This window comes from Haliotis asinina, chromosome 5 (genome assembly GCF_037392515.1).
Source record: "Haliotis asinina isolate JCU_RB_2024 chromosome 5, JCU_Hal_asi_v2, whole genome shotgun sequence".
NCBI classification, from domain to species: Eukaryota; Metazoa; Mollusca; class Gastropoda; order Lepetellida; family Haliotidae; genus Haliotis; species Haliotis asinina.
This window is the reverse complement of record NC_090284.1, coordinates 35,271,373-35,281,752: the sequence shown is the minus strand read 5'-3', so window position 1 is coordinate 35,281,752 and position 10,380 is coordinate 35,271,373. Positions and strand designations below refer to the sequence as shown.

At 39.9% G+C, this 10,380-nt stretch overlaps 1 protein-coding gene across 1 annotated transcript; it reads right to left on the bottom strand.

The window, feature by feature from the left end:
• Window positions 1–2,332: 2,332 nt before the first annotated feature.
• On the bottom strand, window positions 2,333–9,413 carry LOC137283842 (autotransporter adhesin BpaC-like). The gene is made up of 3 exons (XM_067815523.1): window positions 9,389–9,413; window positions 8,460–8,858; window positions 2,333–2,694 (listed from the first exon to the last, which is right to left on the bottom strand). The coding sequence occupies exons 1-3, from the start codon at window positions 9,411–9,413 to the stop codon at window positions 2,333–2,335; spliced, it is 786 nt and encodes a 261-aa protein (XP_067671624.1).
• Window positions 9,414–10,380: the final 967 nt, after the last annotated feature.

Genomic DNA, 10,380 nt, shown 5'->3' with positions numbered 1-10,380 from the left:
TGTGCCATTTACACATGGTTTTGGTCTTTTTCTGTCATTTGAACTTAAAGATCACAAGGGATGAAAGGAACTTTAAGCTGATTCTTGCTCTTGTCAAACGTACCTCTTTGACGTTTCATTTCGATTTTGGAATTTCCACCCAATCTTGACGTGGTTGCCCCAATTACAGATAAATTATAGCATAGTTAAACTAGACTTTGATATGAAACTGACCACGTTGAAACAGAATACAATTATTGTGCTATTGATCGCGGTAATTGCTATTTTCCCTCTATCGGTATGCATGGTCTTTATTCGCCTTTGATAATTATGCACCCCGAAGCAACGGGGGAGCCAAACATGTTTTTATTCGGTTAGATGGTTCGTGAGAAAATGTAATTACATCACAAACCAGAAATAATTCCTAGTGATGGATACCAGAAATGCTATTGATGTACTTGTTTATATAGCAGTTTTCAAATATCATGTTTCATTATGGTGACAGGGCCAAATGATGTCATACAGTGCAACAAAACCCGAGACACTGTTCTTAAGCATTTTGTTCAAAAACGTGCATATTGACACATGTATACTGAGTCAAAAAAGAAACTTCACATTCTGTCTTCAGGGCACTATAAAAGGACAAGAGATGGTAAGGTGGTTAAATTGTTATTATTCCATAGCTGAGATCTGCGTGATGTACTCGATACACTGACAGTGCCACAATCAGTTCCAGTAGGCTACACCACTGTTCCAAAACATGGGTATACAGGATGTCAAGTCACAATATTAAAAAATCGCAATTTATCAGTTCAGTATTGTGTATGGCCGCCTCGCGCATTCACCACTGCCAAACACCATCTCCTCATAGACTACCTGATGCTTGTAAACACATGGTGGGGAATCTGTGCCATTGCTCTTGCAAGGCAGCGCCTTGTTCCTTCATATTCTGAGGTTGGTTCCTAAGACCACAAAGCTTTCTCCCAAGTGTATACCAAACGTGCTCTATTGGATTAAGGTCAGGGGACATTGATGTCCAGTCTATGACGTTGATTCCAGTGTTTTGAAGAAAATTTCGTGTCAACATCGCAGTATGCGGCGGAGCATTATCATGCTGGAACTGTAGACCTGGGCCGCTCAGGGGTGAGCTTCTGGTCTCGGTAAGCAGCAGCTGTGAGGTTTCCACGGATGACCAGAAGTCGGGAACGGTTGTTCCCACAGGAAGCACCCCACACCATGCAACTTCCGCCCCCGAATCTGTCGACTTCCTGTACACAACATTGGGCATACCGTTCACGACGTCGTCTCCACACACCGTCCGCGAATCTGAGGCTTGCACCATGCCAACGGCATGTTCACGTTGCACATTTGACAATCCTGGCATTTATAGTGCCGTGAGAAGTATGGTTTCAAAGTGGTTTTTTTTTTCAATTCTTAGTCCAATACACACACATACAAGTGAAGAAAACTTCGATGCGAAGATCACGTAATCGACAGCACGTGCAGAACCACATTTGGTACTAACGTACTAACGTACTAACGTATTTTGCACGACGAATGGATGGGTTTGAGTGGGTTTAGCTAACGATTTTCTAGAGCCGAAAAATAGGGATCCCATTTCGCATACATATTCACTATTTTTTAAAATTGAAGTTTCTTTTTTGACTCTCAGTTCCCTCGCACAGTAATAAATAGTTGAGTTATTATCCCCATACGAAACCCACACGAAGGCCATATAACTGATTTGCATACAGCAATAACTTGCCAACAATTTATATACCAGTTGACGTTGTAATATAAATACTCATTGGATTCTAAACACTACAAACAAAACTACTACTACTACTACTACTACTACTACTACTACTACTACTACTACTACTACTACTACTACTACTACTACTACTACTACTACTACTACTACTACTACTACTACTACTACTTAAACTACTACTGCTTAAACTACTACTTAAACTACTACTACTACTTGAACTACTTAAACTACTACTGCTTAAACTACTACTTAAACTACTACTACTACTACTACTACTACTACTTAAACTATTACTGCTGCTCGTACTACTGCTGCTACTGCCGCGTTGTCACTTCTGCTCTACTACTGCTGTTACTTCTGCTATTGCTACTGTTGCTAATGCTATTGTTACTGCTGCTGCTTACTACTACTACTACTACTACTACTTAAACTACTACTGCTTAAACTACTACTTAAACTACTACTACTACTTGAACTACTTAAACTACTACTGCTTAAACTACTACTTAAACTACTACTACTACTACTACTTAAACTATTACTGCTGCTCCTACTACTGCTGCTACTGCCGCGTTGTCACTAATGCTCTACTACTGCTGTTACTTCAGCTATTGCTACTGTTGCTACTGCTATTGTTACTGCTGCTCCTGCCTCTACTACTGCTACTGCTGACGCTCCTACTATTGTTGTTACTGCGACTACTACTGCAATTGCTACTGCTACTGGTGCTGCTCCTCCTACTGCTGCTACTGCCACTGCCACTGCTACTGCTACTGCTACTGCTACTGCTACTGCTACTGCTACTGCCATTGCCACTGCCACTGCCACTGCCACTGCCACTGCCACTGCCACTGCTACTGCTATTGCTATTGCTGCTCCTACTACTGCTGCTACTGCTACTGCTACTGCTACTGCTACTGCTACTGCTACTGCCACTGCCACTGCCACTGCCACTGCCACTGCTACTGCTATTGCTATTGCTATTGCTGCTCCTACTACTGCTGCTACTGCCACTGCCACTGCCACTGCCACTGCCATTGCCATTGCTATTGCTATTGCTGCTCCTCCTACTGCTGCTACTGCCACTGCTACTACTGCTGCTACTGCTACTGCTACTGCCTCTACTACTGCTACTGCTACTGCCACTGCTATTGCTGCTGCTCCTGCCTGCCTCCTACCTAACCAGTGACATTTTTTATTTTATGGAAATCCGTATCCTTCTTACATCAATGTATCTGACATGATTTATGGAAACCGTGGCCAGTATGCAGACATCACTAACGAACTACGACGCTCTCCGTTGTTATTGGTGCATTGTGTTTGGTACCTGTCAATAGTATCACAGTATACTGTCATAGATAGTGAAAAATATAACATTGTGTAATCAGTTATGTAATATTACACTGTCAAATCATATTTCTCTAACGTGCATGCTAATCGTTATAACGTTTAATGCAAAATATGTATGCACAAGTCATCCGTCTACAACAGGGCAGTACGCTAAGCCATTGAGAATCCGGAACTGCCATATAATCCGCCGATATGTAGATCACGCTATACTTCGGGGAAGATATGTTACGAACTACAATTCTGATTAATTGAAGCTGCATCTATAAAAATCATGCCTTAACCCCAGGCCAGATCTAGCGTATTTCATCAGTTTTAAGGTTAATTAGTACACACAGAAATACGAAAGATCAGAGAGCTTGGATCCCAGTCTTTGGTAAATACGGATCTTCTAAAGCCCGAGGTAATAAAAGAGGATATATATGCGAAAACTGATGAATTAAAAAGACTAAACTAGTTCAATTGGATGGCCACAGCAGTACCCAGGACAGAGTACTTACCCATATACAAGTCCAGATGTAGAGGAAAGGCTGTATCCACAGACATAGATCGCCTCTGACGGGAACAAGTAGACAAAACGTCTGTTATCGCCAGCCCGTCTGAACATTAACTTTCTCATATTTCCAAGTATTGACTATTTTCCCCAAAAAGATACAATTATGCACACGTGACTAAGCATAATGGCCTAATTGAAATTGATTTGAAACAGAGAGTGATGAACATAATTGGCGACATCCACTTTTCTGGCTTGTGCGTTTTGAGAGTCAAAATTCACATGTCTACATGACAAAATAGGGTTGTATCCCTTTTGTTTCTGTTCAGCATATACAGACTGTTGACCACGAGATGTACATGTTAGCGATGATACGGTATCTATTTGTGTCAGACTGACCTTGCTCTTTGAAGTGGCATATGATAGCGTACTGCACTCTCCGTAAATCAATGACGTGCAGTTCAATGTGTCTACGATGTATTGGTCCCTTGTGGACTAATTCTGAACCAAGAATAAACCTAGCTGCCGACCGTTAAGTTTTTATTAACGCTGGTGGAGTTACTTTACTCATTATCTTGATTTTTGTATACTACTAAAGAAACTAATATAATTGAACAGTAATGAATGAGACATCAAACGTAAAAGGCCATGACGGTCAACTTGAGTTTTCCACTGATGGTCATCTGATACTGTCCTGCATAAGATGCGTGTAAGTTGTGTAATCACTACATCGAGATAGTAATGAATTATGTGAAAAACACTTTAGAAACAATTGAAGAACATATGAGCAATTTCTTGACCACAGATGATCAGAAGCTGAGTTTAAAGGTCACATGCAACGTAAAACACAACTTTGCAGATTCTGATACCTTTTGGTATGCACTTACCGAAATAAATCATCAAAAATGCCAGTTCAAACTATAAAGCTGAAGAAAACGCGATGAATAAAAAGCCCGCCAAATCGGAGTTCAAACGATTCACTGAAAGTTTCAGTGACAGTTTCCAGCCACGCAGTAGTTCACTATCTATACTGAGATGAATTTTTATTGGATCGAACACAAATTCATAGAACATGTATTTACAAAACCCACCATCTACATATACGTTCTGTATGGATAACACCTTCTTTTAGTGTATATGATTTTGTTTGACAATGGTATATGAATCCATACTGAAACCACGCATAAAGTGCAATAAATGAAGTTGTTATCCATAAAGAATTTTACTTTCTTGTGACTCGCCATATTTCTAAAATGCCCATCAAACAGATCATCTTTCTGTACACACAATAAATATCGCTATCTGATTCACTGTCTCTAGTCATCAACACGCTTATTTAAAACCTCACTTAACTCAGAACATATTGGACAGACAACTTCTTTATTGCAATAGAAGGAATGCGTCGGCGTAGATCGCCAACTAACTGAATACTTGATCTTTTTAGACATCTGGTATATCAGCATCTACCTGCCACGGACTAAAGTGCCGTCTTGATTTTGTAGGATGTAGACATCAATAACAATCCATACAGTAGCGTTTCCTCAATTCTTTTGCGCAGTATAACTTCAAGGTGACATGGTGGAACGGCATAGCCCAATGTTATTTCATGATTGCGTGACACTGCCTTTCGGAAAGGTATACCATGTACTCAGTGTGTGGGACAGAAGACCAGTATCGAGGAGGAATTATGGCGTCAGAGTTTTCAGCTGTTTAAACGTTCACACTGCCTATTTAATTCTATGACACATATCTGTTTTTAGTTGTTTTAAAAATCATTGTAGTAGAAATGTTTTGACGTGAAATTGACACTTACTTCCAAATTAATGGCAAACATGCCACTGGCATATATTTGAAAAAACATTTTATGCTGTTCCCGTTTTTGTTGTACGTAGAAAAAAGAACCCAGCCAGTTAAGTGACGTCTAACCAAACATTTATGAACATATATCAGAACAACGAAAACGGAGTGAACCCAACCATGGCCAACTGCATACCGTTGAAATTATTGTATTGGGGCATGTATTGATAAAAACTGCGACAGTCAGATTTGTTACTTGCTCTCGAGAAACCAAACCACATTCTTGGCAACAAACTACCACAATAACTTATGTTTATTAGAAATGCTAAACATGACGGAAATGCATCACACATTCTAGTAAAATAATAGTAGAACTGAAGATCCTGTCTCAGTCTAATTTATCCGTGACATTCGCGCTTTCACATGACTGTGAGACTGTTGTTCGACCGCATTGCTCCATAAATAATGCAGTTGTAGGTTGGTCATGAAATATCATGCATCAAAGAAAGGCGATTCTGTTTTGAGGATCTGATGCACTGTTTCCGTAAAAGGATCTGTTGGCTTAGTAAGCTCTAAACAAACTATTCACACGGTGAGTGAAAGCAGTGGTATAAATCAGGCTCAGTCTGTTGCCGGTTTCATAATACTATCCCAGTGAGGCACCATGTTCGAACCACAAACATGTTCAACTACGACACGCTAGCAATCCCTCATTGTGGGGACATTCAACGGCAGACATGGTATCGCCATGACGTTTTGTTTGTTTAACGCTGCACTGAGGTATAGAGCCATTTCATTTGTTACGTGAGTTCTTTTGCCACGCAACGGCTCATCAGATGAGATGTAATGAATTCGTTGCCTATGTGTGGCTAGCTCATCATTGCCCTATTATGTTCATTCGCTCTAACCTCCAACAAATTTGTGTCATGTACTTAATTGTTAATTCTCCACATGTTCCAATAAATCAATGCCATATACTAATTGTCAATGACAATTCACTGCCATGCACTTATTGTTAACAACGATTCCATATTATTTCATCACTTGTTCCGAAGACATTATTGGGGTGTACTTATTGTTATTTCATCACTTGTTTCGAAGACATCATTGGGGTGTACTTATTGTTATTTCATCACTTGTTCCGAAGACATCATTGAGGTGTACTTATTGTTATTTCATCACTTGTTCCGAAGACATCATTTTCATGTGCTTATTGCCAATTCATCACTTGTTCCGAAGACATCATTGGGGTGTACTTATTGTTATTTCATCACTTGTTCCAAAGACATCATTGGGGTGTACTTATTGTTATTTCATCACTTGTTCCAAAGACATCATTGGGCTGTATTTATTGTTATTTCATCACATGTTCCGGAGACATCATTGGTATGTACTTATTATTAATTCATCACTTGTTCTGAAGACATCATTGCTATATACTTGTTGTTAATTTATCACATGTTCCGAAGACATCATTGCTATGTGCTAAAATTATTGTTATGTTCTGCCAGTAAATAACGAATTGGAAATTGCTAAAAAATATCAAGTTCTTTTAGACTGAGTAAATGATGTTTAATGTCAAAGTTACGTGTAGAAAGTGAATGATACGACTAAATTTATTAGATATAACTCAGGTTTCCAAGTTACAAAACAGTTTTATGGCTGAAGTATATTATTCAAGTACATTACGTATAGATTCGGTGTGTTACAACGTAATGCCTTCAGCTACCACGTAAAAGGAAAGAGTGGCTATATGCATATACTCCTTTGTAAACAAAAATGAGACAAATTCGCGTAGAGAAATACCAGGCAAGGATAAGGTGGTTTACAGATGGATTCAACGTGTTCCATGACCCGAACAGATACGTAAGCGCGCGAGGTTTGCCATTCCAGACAGTCAATGGGGGTCGGACGTGGAAGCTGTGGGTTACAAGAGGTGAGAGAATAGGTGTGATATCTTGACGGCCGTCTGAAGACAATCACTCAGTACTCAGCCAGTCTACATTCACGTTTGAGTGCAATACCATAACTTTTCGGTATTTAATGTGATAATTAATGTGAAACACCGTAGGACGAAATATGGTCTTCTTGAAATCTTACACGTGAGGTCGGTGCTGATCATGGCCATGATTTGTAGGTTTTTCTTCAGTTAAATCAGTTACTTTAAGAAGCATGTGTGAACCTTTACACGCTCAAGGCAAAAGTGATTGTGGTTGACTTGATCTTACTTGCAGATATGTTCATTAACAACTGATAATTATGCGATGAGACTTTCATTTAGGTCTTTGACGTCCGCGCCTTTTGAAAAAGCACATAAATGCATGTTATTAAATGAAATTTTCTCATTTACATAAACAAATGTGTTGATGACACATACCTTTGCCTCTGAGTATATATATTTTTACCAGGCATATATAAGGGTACATATTACATTATAAGAAGAAAGGTGATCTTTCAATGTACTGGATATTAACATGATTTAACAGCATGCATTTTCAATGTGGCAATCGTAAAATCTCGTGTCCTGTCACAATACACATCGTCTAATTATTAAATTGTTTGTGTACCTCGTCAATCGCGTGAATCGACCAGAGAGAAACTGGTTATGTCCCTGTCAGACCTCTGTTGTCAGTATATATCAAACCTTTACCCTCGTTAGTCTTCATTAGTTCCATATGTGCTGCTAGTTAGTCTTCGACTATCTCGTTATCGTATATTTCATGTGCAGCATGATTTCTGTGACAGTGATGGGATACTCCAATGTTTTTTTGTGCTTTTCCTTCTTTTGTCTTGTAAGAGTAGCCAGGACCTCCCTACAAGGGTGTGTGCTAGGGAAATAGAGAGGTGTCAACTTTGTACACTACTAACGCACATAATACAAGACACTATTATGGATGACAACTTCTTTAATTCTTATAACACGACGTTTCAAGGCTAATTCTTGTCCCTTCGTCAGGTGGATAATGAGCATAGGTAACATTGCAGAATATATATAGGTATACATGAAGCCAGAGAGGTAAGATGTATAGAGAGGTAAGGAGAAATGTTTTAACAGTACATGGTTGTTACCAGTACATGGTTGTTCCCTCCCTGTGGTTGTTGCTTCTCTCCCTGTGGTTGTTGCTTCCCTCCCTGTGGTTGTTGCTTCTCTCCCTGTGGCTGTTGCTTCCCTCCCTGTGGTTATTTCTTCCCTCCCTGTGGTTGTTGCTTCCCTCCCTGTGGTTGTTGCTTCCCTCCCTGTGGTTGTTGCTTCTCTCCCTGTGGTTGTTGCTTCCCTCCCTGTGGTTGTTGCTTCTCTCCCTGTGGTTGTTGCTTCCCTCCCTGTGGTTGTTGCTTCCTTCCCTGTGGTTATTTCTTCCCTCCCTGTGGTTATTGCTTCCTTCCCTGTGGTTGTTGCTTCCCTCCCTGTGGTTGTTGCTTCCTTCCCTGTGGTTGTTGCTTCCCTACCTGTGGTTGCTGCTTTCCTCCCTGTGTTGAATTTCACTACATTAAAATGAGCTGTTAAGTTGCATTAATTATTGGATGGATGTTGCTCCACAATACACACTGTTGAGACACGTGGGACCAGGTGTCGATGTACGTACATAGGAACGTTCTCGGAGCTATCGACAATCCGTTAAAGTCATAGGAACTTGTTGAACCGATATCGTAGTAATAAATTGCTATGACAGTTACATGTGCACAAAGCGCTCATGCTGATTGCATGTCTTCAGGGTGAATGATATCTCGTGAAGGGAACTTGTTTGAATAAGAGCTATATGAATGAATACAGGCTGTCATCATTCATCGAACTTGACGGTCATACAAAAACAATGAAAGCAAATAAATCATGTAATGAATATTTTCCAGCATTTCTCGGGTCATCTTGTCCCGGATATGGATACTTTCTGACTGAATATGATTACTGGAGTAACAACTCCCATGATGACATGCTTATATAAAGTCTTGCTATACGCATTCTGAAGTGGGTTGAACAACAGCATATGAAGCTATCTTACGCAGAACTTTATTGTTTGTGTCCATGCTTCACTGGTATATCTTGTGTCTCTATTCACAATAACAAGCGTCACTAATGTTGTTATTTGTATGTTTCACAAACAACTGAAAGCAGAAGCATTGAAGATTTAACTTATCGACTGTTTAACATTAATGCAACTGACAAATATATTTCAGTACTTCAACTCTAGAGCTATGCACTTCTCGTCGACATTCAACATCCAACTCCACAACCAACACATTCTTTAATAATGTTTCGGTCCACCGGCATAGGTGAGATGCTGAAGGATTTTCATGGCGCTTCCTGAAATTGTAGTTCTGTGTAAAGGTACTGGAAACTGTTGATGTGAACAATTGTATATATTTATGGGTATTACTCGGCTGTGGATGGGAACACTCGTATTTGTTTCTTGAATATTTGTTGCCGATGTCCCAGGTTACCTTTTAGGTTGCGACGTACGTTTGGTGAGAACTTCCACCGTAGTGTTGCTACAAATCAATAGTGCTTTGGCGAAGCATCAGTCCAAGGGAAGTAACTCTGCGCAACAAGAACAGAAAGTCTCTGTCATAAGGACAATTCTCCTCAATTCACTAACATGACGAATATAACGTAAATTAAAGTATCTCCAATACATAGATTACAAACACCCTGGCACTTACCTATAGCTATGTAGCTAATTGAGGTTAACAGAGGGCAGCGGCACACTGATATCAACATATTTACAAGCTATTGATTAGGTTTAAGTCCGTACATGTGACTGTTAAACGATATTCATACCGATATGAGTCATCACTCCACCACATTTTCGGTTAACATGTCATCACTACACCACACCTCGGGTTGACATGGCATCTTTCCACCACACCAGCCGTTTATATGTCATCACACGACCACACCTCCGGTTAACATGTCATCACAACACCACACATCCGGTTGATATGTCATCACTACACCACACTTCCGGTTAACATGTCATCACTCCACCACATCTCT